The following is a 12,633-nucleotide window of genomic DNA, read 5'->3' on the forward strand; positions in this document are numbered from 1 at the left end:
CTGCTGTCCAACACTTTCCTTTTCTTCTGTGGTTTACAGCTGTCCCCACTGCTGTATCTCCAACCTACCCATCCTTCAACATCCCTTACTCCAAACCTTTATGCCACCCATATCATCAGCATACAACTGTAAGATTTCCCTACAGTCTTCTAAATCCCATACTGCAATACCCCCAGGCTTTCCCTACAACCTTTCTTCTTCCTTCTTTCTTCTCCCAGTGGTATCCTTGGCTGTGTCCCACAACCTTTACCTCTTTCTCCTGGCCTGCCAGCTGGTTTGTTCGAAGCTGTGTGGGGGCTGACATGCTGGCCGCCTGCCCCTCCTGCCGGCTCCCCCTCCAGCAGAGCACGGCACACACCGCCCTGCTCTGCTGCTGGGCCGGCCAGTGGCAGCGAGAGGGTGGGACCCGGTGAGGCTCCCCCAGGAACGCTCAGGCTCCGAGCAGAGCAAAGTTAAAAAATGTCCGTGCGGTACCAGATGGGGGCACCTCAGACTTCCACTTAAAAAGGACTGCTCGATTTAAGAGATCTGTTCTTTGTGGCTGCAAACTTCTGATTCCTTATTCAATGCCAATTTTGAAACACTAAGAGTTAGGACTAATTTTGCCTTAATTTAACACTGTAACATCCCAAGAATTTCATCACTGCTCAATCTCATGAGTAAGACTTCCCTTTGAAAGCTGAATTGTTGACCTATTAGGAATGATGTTTCTCTGGTAATAATATATATAGATATAGATATAGATGATCTTTCTTTCAGGTGTAGGCAGCATTATTTTCTGCATTTGAAATATAAATCACTAAAAGCAACTCACTAGCTGGCAATCTTTTGAAATAGGTAGGATTACAATGTCCCGAGCCTTCTCTTTCAGATCTTGTATCTGCATTTTCATTTTCTTGTGTTCCCATTGCAGCTGTATTATCCCTTTAGAGAAGTCCTTATATTCTATCATGGCAGTAATCTTTTTTTCACCTTGAGCCTAAAAAAATAGATCAATCTTAATCAACACACATAACAGGTTATGGAATAATTGTTTGCAACAAGATGGGCAAGTTTCCAAAGTCATAATTTTAGTCAATTAAACATGCTATACTGCATGCCTCTTTGCAGACTTTGCTCCAGATGGTTATCTTTTAAGGAAGTTCGTTCTCTTTTAAGCTGTGTGTCACAGCCTTAGATCATAGAAATAGATGAAGAAAATGACAACTAACCTCTCCCTCCATATATCTATCTTACATAAGAATGGAAAGGCCTTTTAGTCTAAAAAATACAAGCTTGCTCTGTTTAAGGTATTTTGCATATGTTACTGAAGGCTTTGTGCAGCAGCAGTAAAAGACAATTTTTGTACAGCTAGAATGCCTTAAAAAGATCATTTCCTGAGGGTATGAAAAGCTGTTTTAAGTATCATCACCAATTTCACCTTACATAAAAAACTATTAATTTTTAAATTTAATATGAGCCACTATTTGAATGCTTCTTAACATGGCTGTAAGTTTGCCTCAAGGGAATTTTTGGACTGGTGCCCATGACATTAGCATTTTCTAGTTACAATGTATATGGAAGTGATGGTGTGTCTAAAGACTGTCACCATTTCATTGATCTGAAATGTATTGATCAAACATCAAGAAAGAAGTCTGCACTGCAATCTCTTCATCATGAGAAGAAACATTAGAGAATGCTTAATAGCTTCTAGATTACAATTGAGCCTGCTGGTGTGTTGTAATGAATTGAAACTAGATGTCAGACTGGAGAAAAAGCTGAGCCCCTGAAGGACAATACATTTGTTTAGAAAGCTTAAATCTCCTCCAGATAATGTAAATTACCGCCAGAGTGCTATTCAGCTCCTCAACAATGCTCCTATCAACGAGAACAGCATCACTGTACTCTGGGATCTGAGTACTACCCAATTCCACCTGTCCTTGTTTTAGCAAAAACTGGATAATCAAATTCTGCTGAAGCTTCATCTTCTCCTCCTTCAGCCTAAGATGGCAGAAAAAAAACCAGTGTTTAGTGATTTCAACAGGATTACAGAAATTCTCCCATGATTCTCAGTGTTTACATTTATTACTGTGGGGTGTTATGTTCATGTAGGGCTTACTCTTTTACAGACCCTGTCTTTTGTTTGCTGCTGAATTGACTACAAAATCTGGAACTTATGGTATATATATATACATAAAGTTCTAAAGCATTGGATTCAGTTTAACATACACTAGCAACATTCTGGGGAAAATGTTATTACTGAAATGAAATCTTAAAAACAATTGGAAAGAAAGCAGAAGAGACTTCCAGCCAGGGCCCATTTTCCTGTATATTTTACTTTGGAATTTATGAAACCTAGAGAAAAGAGTGCAGGAGAACAGAGGTGTATAATTTTGTTTGTAACTTTTGGTTCTGTGTTAGTGGAGTATTAAAGATCAGCTGAACATAGGAAAAGACAAAAAATTACCAAGTGAGTTCTTGGAAAGTTTTCTCCAATTCTGATTTCATCTTATTATTTTCATCCGTTCTTCTCTGGAGACAGGCCTGCATCTCTGCCAGTGCTAGGGCCTTCCATTTCACCTAGGCAAGCAACATTGTCACATTCCCAACCTTTTCAACTTTGTCAGTATGTCAGGGCAAGCTTCTTTGAGGATAGAAAAGCCAAGTTCTTAAGAAGATATTTGTATATATTAATATGGAGCCCAGTATTTTGAGAATTTCAGTACAGCATATGAGACATAAAGGTTACAATCCTTATACTTTGCTCAGGAAATTATTTGTTCATATATGAATAGTTTATGCATGTGAAGGGAAATCATATTTGCTTCTCTTTTGGTCAATTTCATGTATATCTGTCTCTGGATAATTCAGATTTATTAATTCATGCTTTTATAGTGAACAAATACATCTCCAGAACAACCTTTTGTTAAGAATTTCTTTTTATAGTCTAGAAAAATATTGGAATGCATTGGTGCAAGTGTAGAATGCTTCTGGGAGAGAATGACTTCAACAGATAATGGGAATCAAATATCTAAAAGGTTTTTTTTGGTATATGTAGAGAAAAGGAAAATGATGATTTTTTATTTTTAATGAAACCATATCAAGGTCACAATCATTCTGAAAAAATTCATCCATATTAATGTGCTAATTTTTCCTCAGAAGAACTACAGCTAGAACGAGAGAACAGGTTCACCTGTTATTCTGAATTGAATGTAGCCAGAACAAACTTTCAAAGGCCAGTGGAGTATATGTATCCTGCATTGTTACTTCACCACTAGCTTGACTCTACATGAGAACTCCACTAAAGTTTAAGACTCAAAAATATCAAGAAGTATATGAGCAAAATAAAGAGTTTTACATACCAGCTCCTCACTCGCCATTTTATTTCGTCTAGCAAGACAAAAATGTTCCCACAAAGACTGGTCTAAGCTACTAGGCTTGTGCTCAGGACTATCCAGTTCATCCATGGCTTTCATTAAAAGGGAAACTGCATCTTGGTAATCCTCAGGTGATTCCTTCACATAGGGGTTAGCTGTGTCAAGGGGGGTTTCTGTATTTGGGGTCCTACAGCACACAGAGCAAAGATAGGATGTACTTTGTATTTTCTGCTGCAGAGCAGAAGATCACAAAACACTAAGAATGTTTCATAATCACAATCTCTTGCAAAAAGCAAATAGATAAGACTATACAAAAAAAGAATATTGTCTTGGAACCTGGTGATTGCTTAGATTGCATTTAAAATAGATTTTGTGGAGTAAATAAGGAAATGTATATTCAAAATAGCAATTTTTAGTGTGATGGGAAATTAGCTATTGTTACTATTCCATAAAAAGCAGGCAATATAATTTAGACTATTAGAATAAATAGTATTCTCATTCTTGACTCTCAAGGAATATTAATATTTAAACAATGGAAGCAGAGGGGATCTTACTCTGGTCGATGTTTGTAAAGTTGAAAAAGCTCCTCAAAGAGGTTGCCAGGTGTATGAGCAAACTGCTTCATAAAATCATATTCCAGGCTCTGGGGATGGGGAAAAAAGCTTTCTTGTTACCAAAATATTATTTTTTAAAAAAGCATCAGCCTGCCCATATCTTAGAAATACTGGATACAGTGCTTTTGCAAGTACTCCCAAACATCCCAGGAATCTGCACTATTTAATAAATTCTTCTATGCACACAGTCCTTTACTGCCTAATTTCATTGATCAATGAGTTGGCCAGAACTCTTGCTTACAGAGCAGTACATTCTTCTCATTATGAAGACACAACATTAATTTTAAATTCTGAAACTCCTTGTACTTTCAAAAGTCTCACCTTTTCTCCATGTAATGCCTCCTTATAGGGGCCCATGCAAGCCTCAACAGCATGTTTTGCATTCAGGATTTTTCTTGCACCCTTGACCTATAGTAACACCAAGAGATTTCAGGAATGAAAAAGCCAGCAGAAGCAGTGAATGGCTACTCACATACAGTGATGAAGCTTACACCTTCTTATTTCTAGAGATAACATTGTGAGCTGTTTTAAGTAGCCATACAGTGCCTTCTTCAGCGGTCACTTGTAGGTACTGCTAGAAGATGAAGAGCTGGGAAATTAACCTGCTGCTTAAGAATGTAACAAATTGGTGTAAGATATGGTTACAAGCCTTTTGAAACATTGAATGTAACTATGTATGTTGATACCTGTTTTTCCATAGACATTTCTCTTTACTTTCATGTCATCTCAGGTAAGAACAGTCAAAAAATCTCAGATGTTGTTCAGCGGAGAGTTCAGCATTAACTTTAGACTGCAATTTCCCCATTGTCATGCAGAGTTCTGCTGTGTGTCAGGATGCTAAAGTCATGTTTTATAGAGGCTGCTAAATGCTAATACTCTGCAGGGGAGACAGTTTTGTTGTATGACAAACTTGTTATTGTGACAGTTTTTGATGGTTTCCATGGACCTAAAGTTGTACCAATGGGACCATTTAGAAAATGAGGGGAAAAAAAATTTGAAAATTGTACTCAGATGGCTTTAAAACTAGTCCAGCCAATTCAGTGGTGGGGGCCAGATGCCTGTTTGGAATCCCTGCAGCTCAGAACAGGCTGCTGGCAGCTCCAAACACACAATGCTCTGCACAGGCTGAGCAGGAGATCTGACATGTGGAGGCAGCAGTATATTTATTATCTGAGGACTCATGAACAGCTCCATGAAGACAAAGTGGGCAAATGGGATAATATTGTCCCAAAAGATATGGGATAATAATGTCCCAGAACCAGCCTGCAGACTACCACAGTAAGAGAATTTCATTGAAACCTGGACCTACTACTGTGCTTTCAGCTTGATACCAGGTACAGAAGAATATTCTTTGTAGAAAACAAATAGCAGCATGCCCTTCTGAATGTATGAACTTTTACTAAAGAACTCTAGATTAACTGAGCTGAGAACCTATCAAGAAAATCAGAAGTATTTATAATGTATGTCACCTGTACAAAATGAAAAAAAGAAAAAAAGACTGTAAATTCTCAGAAAGTCCTTTATGGCAAGATTTTGGTTTGGAAAGAGCAGACTTCACATTAAACTGTACTGTAAACATTACATTACTCCTAACAACAGCATTCCAAATGATAACTTACTTTTTCTTTTTTCTTTTTCATAAGGAATTTATGAAGTCCAGCTTCTCTGGTGTCCAACTCTTCATCCAACAGTAAAGTGTAAATGAGATTGACTATTTTGAGTTCTTCCTGTGAAATGATTGTAATAAAAAAAGTTAAAATTTCTGCTGCACAGAGGTAAAGATGAAAAATTAATGCTTTTTGCAATACCTGGTAGATGACCATCTGTGATTTCAGTTTCTTTTCAGAGAGTTTGCAGACAATCTCATCAAAATTTTGTGTTGCTTCCTTGATGGAAACTTCAATTTTGTTCCATTCATTTCTCAGAAACTGGGGAAGGGAAGGACAAGAGCAGCAATATTACATTTGGAGGAACAAGTTATTTTTTATGTCTCTCTCGATATACATCTATATATATGAGATGATGGAGAATGCACAATACAGAAATGTATAATTCAGCCAAAAGGCCACAGAAATTACTTATTTGGAAGGAGAATTCTGCCAGTCTACAAAGTTATGCTGTTCCAATACCACTTTGATGAATAAGTATAATTTTATTATTTTTGTATGGCATCAGCAACTCTGGGAATGAACCTGAAAAATATATTTTAGAAATACTGGTACATTTGTGAAGGAAAGTTACCTTCTTAGGATATCACAACTTTTACAGGTTTTTGTCCATAGTAATTGTTATAAGTGGAGACTGCCTGATTCTAAGGTAGAATTTATTTAATATGCCATATGATTTTTGATAATAATTTATTCTAAGTTTATCCTATTGATTAGTATTCATTTTTAGAAGTTGCTTCTGAGAAAGACTGGAAGCTTTGGTCATGAGCACTGTGAACAAACCCATCTTTTCCTCATTTTTATTTACCTGTCTATAATCTTCTTTTTCTTCATTCAATTCCTTGAGTTTATTCTCATATTCTTCAAATATTTTCTTTTCTTCTTCAGTCCAAAGATCCTCAGGTCTGGATAAAAAATCAGGTGGAGGAATATCCTGGAAGTATTGAAGAATAATATGCTTAAAAAGCAATATTAAGTCTACATCAGCACACTAAGAAACTACAGCATGCACTAAATTTAACAAAGGGTTTTTCTTAGTAAGGAACAAGACTTAAGTTAAAGTAGTAACATATAGATTCTGTTGCTTTGGTCTATTACTTGCACCAGTAATTTTAGTGTATCTGTATTGTGTATATATATATATATACACATATATATACATATATATATTGTGTCTATATATATATATATATAGACACACTGGCTTACAGGGATTTACTAATTTACTACTGAATCATGCAAAATACAAGAATTTGCTACTCAAATACTACTGGCAGTACAAGATACACCACATTTTCTGTTTCAGGGCCCCAAACCTAACTCCATGCTCCTGTAATCTTCTGTATGGAGTCCTAATATTCCAAAACAGATTGATTTCAGAGGACTGCTTGGGTCTGCCCACCCTTTTCCTGTGGCACTCCTTTACATCCTTCCATTTCTCTATTGCTGTACTATCTATATTTGGTGAGTTAAATGAAACACAGTGGTTTTCTGTAAGATCACAGCCTTCCCCCAGCAATACAGGTGTTATAATGGTAATATATTAGGTATTCATTAAATACATGATGTTCCACAGTATTCCACTGTGATAGGAACAGGTGTTGATAGGTAACTCTACACAGGCAGTAGAATCTTGTGGTCTTTTTTTGTGAATGCCCTCTTATGGAGTCTCTCTGGTCATAATGCAATTCTACAGTTTTCCAGCTTTCTTTGATCACTGAGCTTGGAGATATTTGCTGGTTCAATTTCACATTGCCAGAAGAGCCCACAGGTTTCCTAAAGGACATGGCAGAAACACATCTCACCATTTTCAAAATGTCTTCCCTCCTGATTTCCAGCACTCCACCCATCATGTCATCAAGAGCACGCAGTCGTTCATCATCCTGAGAAGAACCACAAAAAATACTTGAAGGTACAAAAGGAAATGTAGCAATTGAAAATTTTGGGCATGATAACAATGTTTACCTCTAGATTATTTAGTTTGTAAAAGCAGATTAAAAAAAAGCAGATGCTTTTTGGGAATGTGTGTGAAACATGCCAAAAGTTTCAGTTTTTTCTGGCAAGCAGTTACTCATATGCCAAATAACTTACTGCCATTTTGGCAGTTTTGGAAAGAACACAGGCAGAGGTTACTCCTGGCCAACTGACAAGCTATGATGAAGGAAGTTGTAATTGTGCATCTGTTGTGGGGCCAGAACCATCTTAGTATTTTTACAGCTGCATTTTAAAGCCAAAGGAAAGCACTGCACTCTTCTAGTCTGAACCATGGATAGCAGAGGCTGCTGAATCAACAAACACATATCAAGCAAAAAGATCTTGGTTGAGGAGTAGCATGAATTTGGACATGTATCTAGTTCCCAGCCACCTGATATGGGATTTTCAATTGCCCCCCAGGCACATGTTTAAAAACTGTGAGTCACTCTATCTCCCCCCCCCCTCACCTGACCTATGTAGTTCTGATTGTAAACAATAATAAGAAGGAAAAGGCACATATCATCAATACCTACCAGTTTAGGTGTGTTCTCCCACATTACATTGCTGGAATGTTTCAGTGCTGCAATAATTAAATAAGCCTAAACAGAGACAATGGCCTGTAAATGAGATATTTCTTTACTTACTGTAGCAGCCAGGCGTCTTTCCATTTCAAGCTTAGCCAGCATTTCTGCCTGCTCTATCTCCTCTTGAGTCATGTATTTCTCAGCTTTAATCTGAAGGCAGAAAATGAAGACGTTTGTATCAGGGTTTTTTTCTCCAAATGTGATCACAGGGACTAAGAACCTCTGGAAAAATGGTGCTCCTGGTTTTGGTTGGGATGGAGTTAATTTTCTTCCAAGTAGCTGGGGTATCCCACAGCCTGGAGATTGCTATGTTGGTGGTGAGCAGCTGTTTTTCATTTGCATCAGTTGGGGTTTTTTTGGGTTTTATTTCTTTCTCTTTTCATTATTTTCCTCTTAATTACATTTATGATTATGTTTTAATTGCATGTAATCACACTATTATTATCACTGTTTTCATAATTATTATATTTTATTTCAGTTATGAAACTGTTCTAATCTCAACCCATGAGTTTTCTCCCTTTTACCCTTCCAATTGTTTCCCTCAACCTGGTGAGAAGGGCCAGTGAGTGAGCAGCTGTGTGGTGCATAGTTGCTGACTGGGCTTAAACCATGACAATGGTGTAATACAAATTCTCAATGTTTGCTCTATCTCTGCTCTATGACAATATTCCTCAAGTTGAAAATTCTCCTTTTGAATAGCAACAGAAACTACATTTAAATATCCTAAAATATAAACCACCATCGCTTTTGTTGCTATTAGCTGTGTTTTGTGTATGCCTTCTCTTATAGTGGGATAACATGGACTGGTGAGAGAGCAAAGAAAAATGGGAAAAGATTGACCACATAAGCAGATAAGGTCAGTGGAATTTATTGCATAAGAAATATGGTATTTTTTTGTAAATAATTTATTGAATTTATAAGTACATTACTAAGTATGCTCTAATACTTGGATTTTTAATTTAAAACTACTTTGTTTCAAAATGGCACTCAGAGAAAACAGAGAAAGCCTTACCTATGGAAACAATTCCTGAAAGCCCTGTTTGAATATCAGGAACAAAGAATGTCTATCTAATTTATGGGTATTTTGAAAACCTTTAACAGCAATAAATTAAGTTTGTATACATTTTTCATTTCAGATCAACTTATTAAGGCTTTTCTCCCTAAAAAGGAAAGGGAAGAAAATGGGCCAAAAAGATGATTTTAAGTATACAGACAGATCTGCTGGAGGGTTTTTCAGTAGTGACACAATGTGGGGAAATGACAAGAATTAGAAAGCTGGGTTTGAATGGGTCAAATACAAATATGCATTTTTCAGACACCTCTGAATCCTGAACAGTGAGCATTCGTTCTGGCATCTCATCATCTGTAAGGACTGGCTCCCACACTTCCACTTGAAGGTCAAGCTGCTCCAAGATTTCTTTGATCTTCAGGTTTCTTTCTTTCACTCGTGCTATCTCCTGCCCCTTTTTTTGCACAACTACGTCAAATTCCTCATTAAAAGCAGCCTTCACTTGGAAAATTACATCCTGGAATACCGAAAAGGAAACAGCAGTACTGGTCAGGTCACATCCATCCATGTTTATATACTACTCCTAAAGCCATCAGAATCATTCATGAATGTGTGTATTTGTGTGTGACACAAGGAAATAAATGGTAAAACCTTTTTGTGAAAAATGAAAGCATAGAGTTCAAGTTTGTTAAATGGACTTAGGCAGATGATCTCTTTTTCCTTCCCCTAGAAATTTTTATTCATTTTCTTCTACACATTAGGCATTTAAGAAAGAGTCTGAAACAAACATGCTGCTGCCAAAGCTAGACAAAAAAATTAGGCTCCTCTATTTGCTTCTTTTTTGGCCCTCTCCAGGTGAAAGAAGTAAGAGTTTCAAAGAAAAAAAACATGTGACCTGTAAAGCTAGAGGCTGTAAATCACAGGTGCAGGAAGGCAGAGCAAAGGATGTACTTTCCTGGTGCAACCTGCAGTTTCAATATGCTTCCATGTAAGTAAAATGTGCCCATTAAACAAACAAACATTGGAAACTGACTTTTTAAGAACACCTCAGACCTTATAATCATCTAAAAAAGCATGTATTCTTAGTGGATAAATTCTTCTTTTAGCATAAAGAATTGATCTCAACAAAGAAAAGCAGAAATTTAAAGAGGGTAAAGCACATGTCTCTCTTACTGTGTCAATTTACTAATATGCACCATGAAAAGGATACAGATACCCTGAAACTGGATAACCAATTTCATAAAATATTTTTCTTCCACACCCAAGCTGTCAAAGCCACAGCACTAAGTGCATTTATCAGCTTTTGTCTCAGTTATTCAGAGACTGGTGCCATTGTTTAGTGTCAGTATGTCCAAAAACTAACAGTGGCTGTGACTGGTGTAAAAACCAACAGATACAAGTGTCACTGCAGTAGGACAGGTTTCAGAAGATATCACCTTCAATAATATTATCTGATTGAGTTTCTGCTCCTTTGTGTGCAAGTCACACTGGCGGTATAGGATTGATGTGTCCCCACCATACTGAGAGCTCAGGCTCCCATTTAGGCAGAGAGGTACACCATCATCAGCCACTTCTCCTGCTGCCTTCTCTCCTTCTTTCTCAGATAAAGCAGTCTCAGAGTCAAGAGTTTTCTTCTGAGCCTGCATATCAGAAACATGGCAACTGTGTTAGGTTTGTTTGCCACGATCGTGTTTGCCACGATCCAGTGACACACAATGAAGAAAATTCTAGAGTTTACATTCTTCAATTAACTCAGTGAGCAAAATAATACAAGTTGAAATTATCATATCTGGAATACTGGGTTCATTTGTAGTTTCCCCAGTACATCACTGGGAATAGTGAAGTAAGTCCAGTGATAGAGCACTAATATCATTAAAGATTTTAAACATTTTATATGCGAGGACAGACTGAAAGAACTGGAATTGTTTACCCTCAGGAAGGAGAAGGCTTGGTGGGGTTTATTTTCCTGTGAGGGTTGTCAAACATGAGAAAAGGTAGGCCAGAGAACTTACAGATTCTTTCACCATGGAGATATTCCAAGCCTCACTGGACATAGCCCCGAGTAAATGCTCTAGGAATGCTGGACTAGATAACTTCCAAAGGGCTTTTCTAACCTCAGCTATTCTGTAATTATTTAAGACTAATACATTTTTTTTTTTAACAACATTTCACCTTGATTTGTGTTTTTAAATTTTTTGGCCAACTTATAGAGCAAGAAAATGGGCCTTAGGAATGTAACTAGATAAAGAAGTGATACAATGCCAGCTCAGAAGATCATGAGCTGTACCTGAAGATCAGCTGTCCGCTTTAACCGGAGAACTTCCTTCAAAGTTTCCAGCTCTTCTTTACTACGTTCCTTCAGTGGAAAATTCCTCACTTCACAATCCATATGGAAGCACTGCTCAAATTTAAAATAAAAAAATCCAAAGTAAGAAGTTCTTCATCATGCCTCTATCAGTTCATTTGTTCAATACCTGAATGGTAAACAGTTACAGACTGCTTCAAATCAGGAATAAAATTGAGGATCAATTAGTACAGACAATGTATTAAATACTTTGTATTTAATACATTGTTTTGTGATGCTTCCATCTTCTTCTGTCACCTGTGCATTAAAATTGTATTTTAAAAAATAATCCATGGGTGTGGTCTCTTTATCCATCTTCATCCACAGAATTAAACCAGAACTAATTTGTTTGGTTTTTTTGTAAAATGACTTGGTCTTTCACTACCCTTGGGATAATTCAGTATCATCAGTTTGACTCATCTCCCTCTATTTAAAATAGGCAAAATGAGGGTTAAATTTTGCCCTTATGTTCTCTGTAGCAGAAGTCACATGGACTGACAAAGAAAAATAGTATTTACTTCTCCTTTTAGCAATAATGTATAAATATATTGTCTAAGATCAAGGAATTAGAGTTCCCTATTTGCTTCCAGCACTACTTTCCACTTTAGAAAGTAAAATCCATCTGGCTCAGACAAAATTAACAGAAAAAGAGATTTCCCTAAGCCTTGGGAAGAAGTAAAGTTTTTCCCACACCATAAGCAAATCAGAAATGTGTTATTTTGTCTCTGTACCTTAAGGAATAAATAAACTACTGCAGAAAATATCTTAGAAAGCAAGTTACCTTAACTGCACGTTCTTTTACATACATGTTATCCCAGCACTCAAACTTGATTAAATCCTGCAAATAGCAGTAGGATAAAATCTCCATCTCAATCTCCCTCTTCGCCTTTCAAGACAAAGAAGAGAAAATATCAGGATGTGGTACAAAGTAACGAGACATGGACAATTTGCATTGAAATACTGAAAGAGGACTAACAAATGAAATTAATTATCAATATTTCATCATATTAGACTATCACTGCTATCTTCTCCAAAAACTATCTGCATAGTACTGAAGGCATCATTTTCTAGAAGAAAAGCATTCT

General features: G+C 36.9%; 1 protein-coding gene across 1 annotated transcript in view; it reads right to left on the reverse strand.

The window, feature by feature from the left end:
• Window positions 1-12,633, reverse strand: part of CFAP43 (cilia and flagella associated protein 43) — a 43,163-nt gene that overhangs the window by 3,084 nt on the left and 27,446 nt on the right. Inside the window, exons 22-36 of the mRNA XM_018911155.3 lie at window positions 12,330-12,434; window positions 11,492-11,602; window positions 10,641-10,844; window positions 9,515-9,721; window positions 8,256-8,345; window positions 7,443-7,520; window positions 6,446-6,571; window positions 5,779-5,898; window positions 5,590-5,697; window positions 4,292-4,378; window positions 3,911-3,999; window positions 3,342-3,543; window positions 2,447-2,559; window positions 1,824-1,980; window positions 815-979 (exon numbers count right to left, since the gene is read on the reverse strand). Of these exons, the coding sequence (XP_018766700.3) occupies window positions 815-979; window positions 1,824-1,980; window positions 2,447-2,559; window positions 3,342-3,543; window positions 3,911-3,999; window positions 4,292-4,378; window positions 5,590-5,697; window positions 5,779-5,898; window positions 6,446-6,571; window positions 7,443-7,520; window positions 8,256-8,345; window positions 9,515-9,721; window positions 10,641-10,844; window positions 11,492-11,602; window positions 12,330-12,434 (1,962 nt within the window). The remainder of the gene's footprint in view (window positions 1-814; window positions 980-1,823; window positions 1,981-2,446; window positions 2,560-3,341; window positions 3,544-3,910; window positions 4,000-4,291; window positions 4,379-5,589; window positions 5,698-5,778; window positions 5,899-6,445; window positions 6,572-7,442; window positions 7,521-8,255; window positions 8,346-9,514; window positions 9,722-10,640; window positions 10,845-11,491; window positions 11,603-12,329; window positions 12,435-12,633) is intronic.

This window comes from Serinus canaria, chromosome 6, assembly GCF_022539315.1.
Source record: "Serinus canaria isolate serCan28SL12 chromosome 6, serCan2020, whole genome shotgun sequence".
NCBI classification, from domain to species: Eukaryota; Metazoa; Chordata; class Aves; order Passeriformes; family Fringillidae; genus Serinus; species Serinus canaria.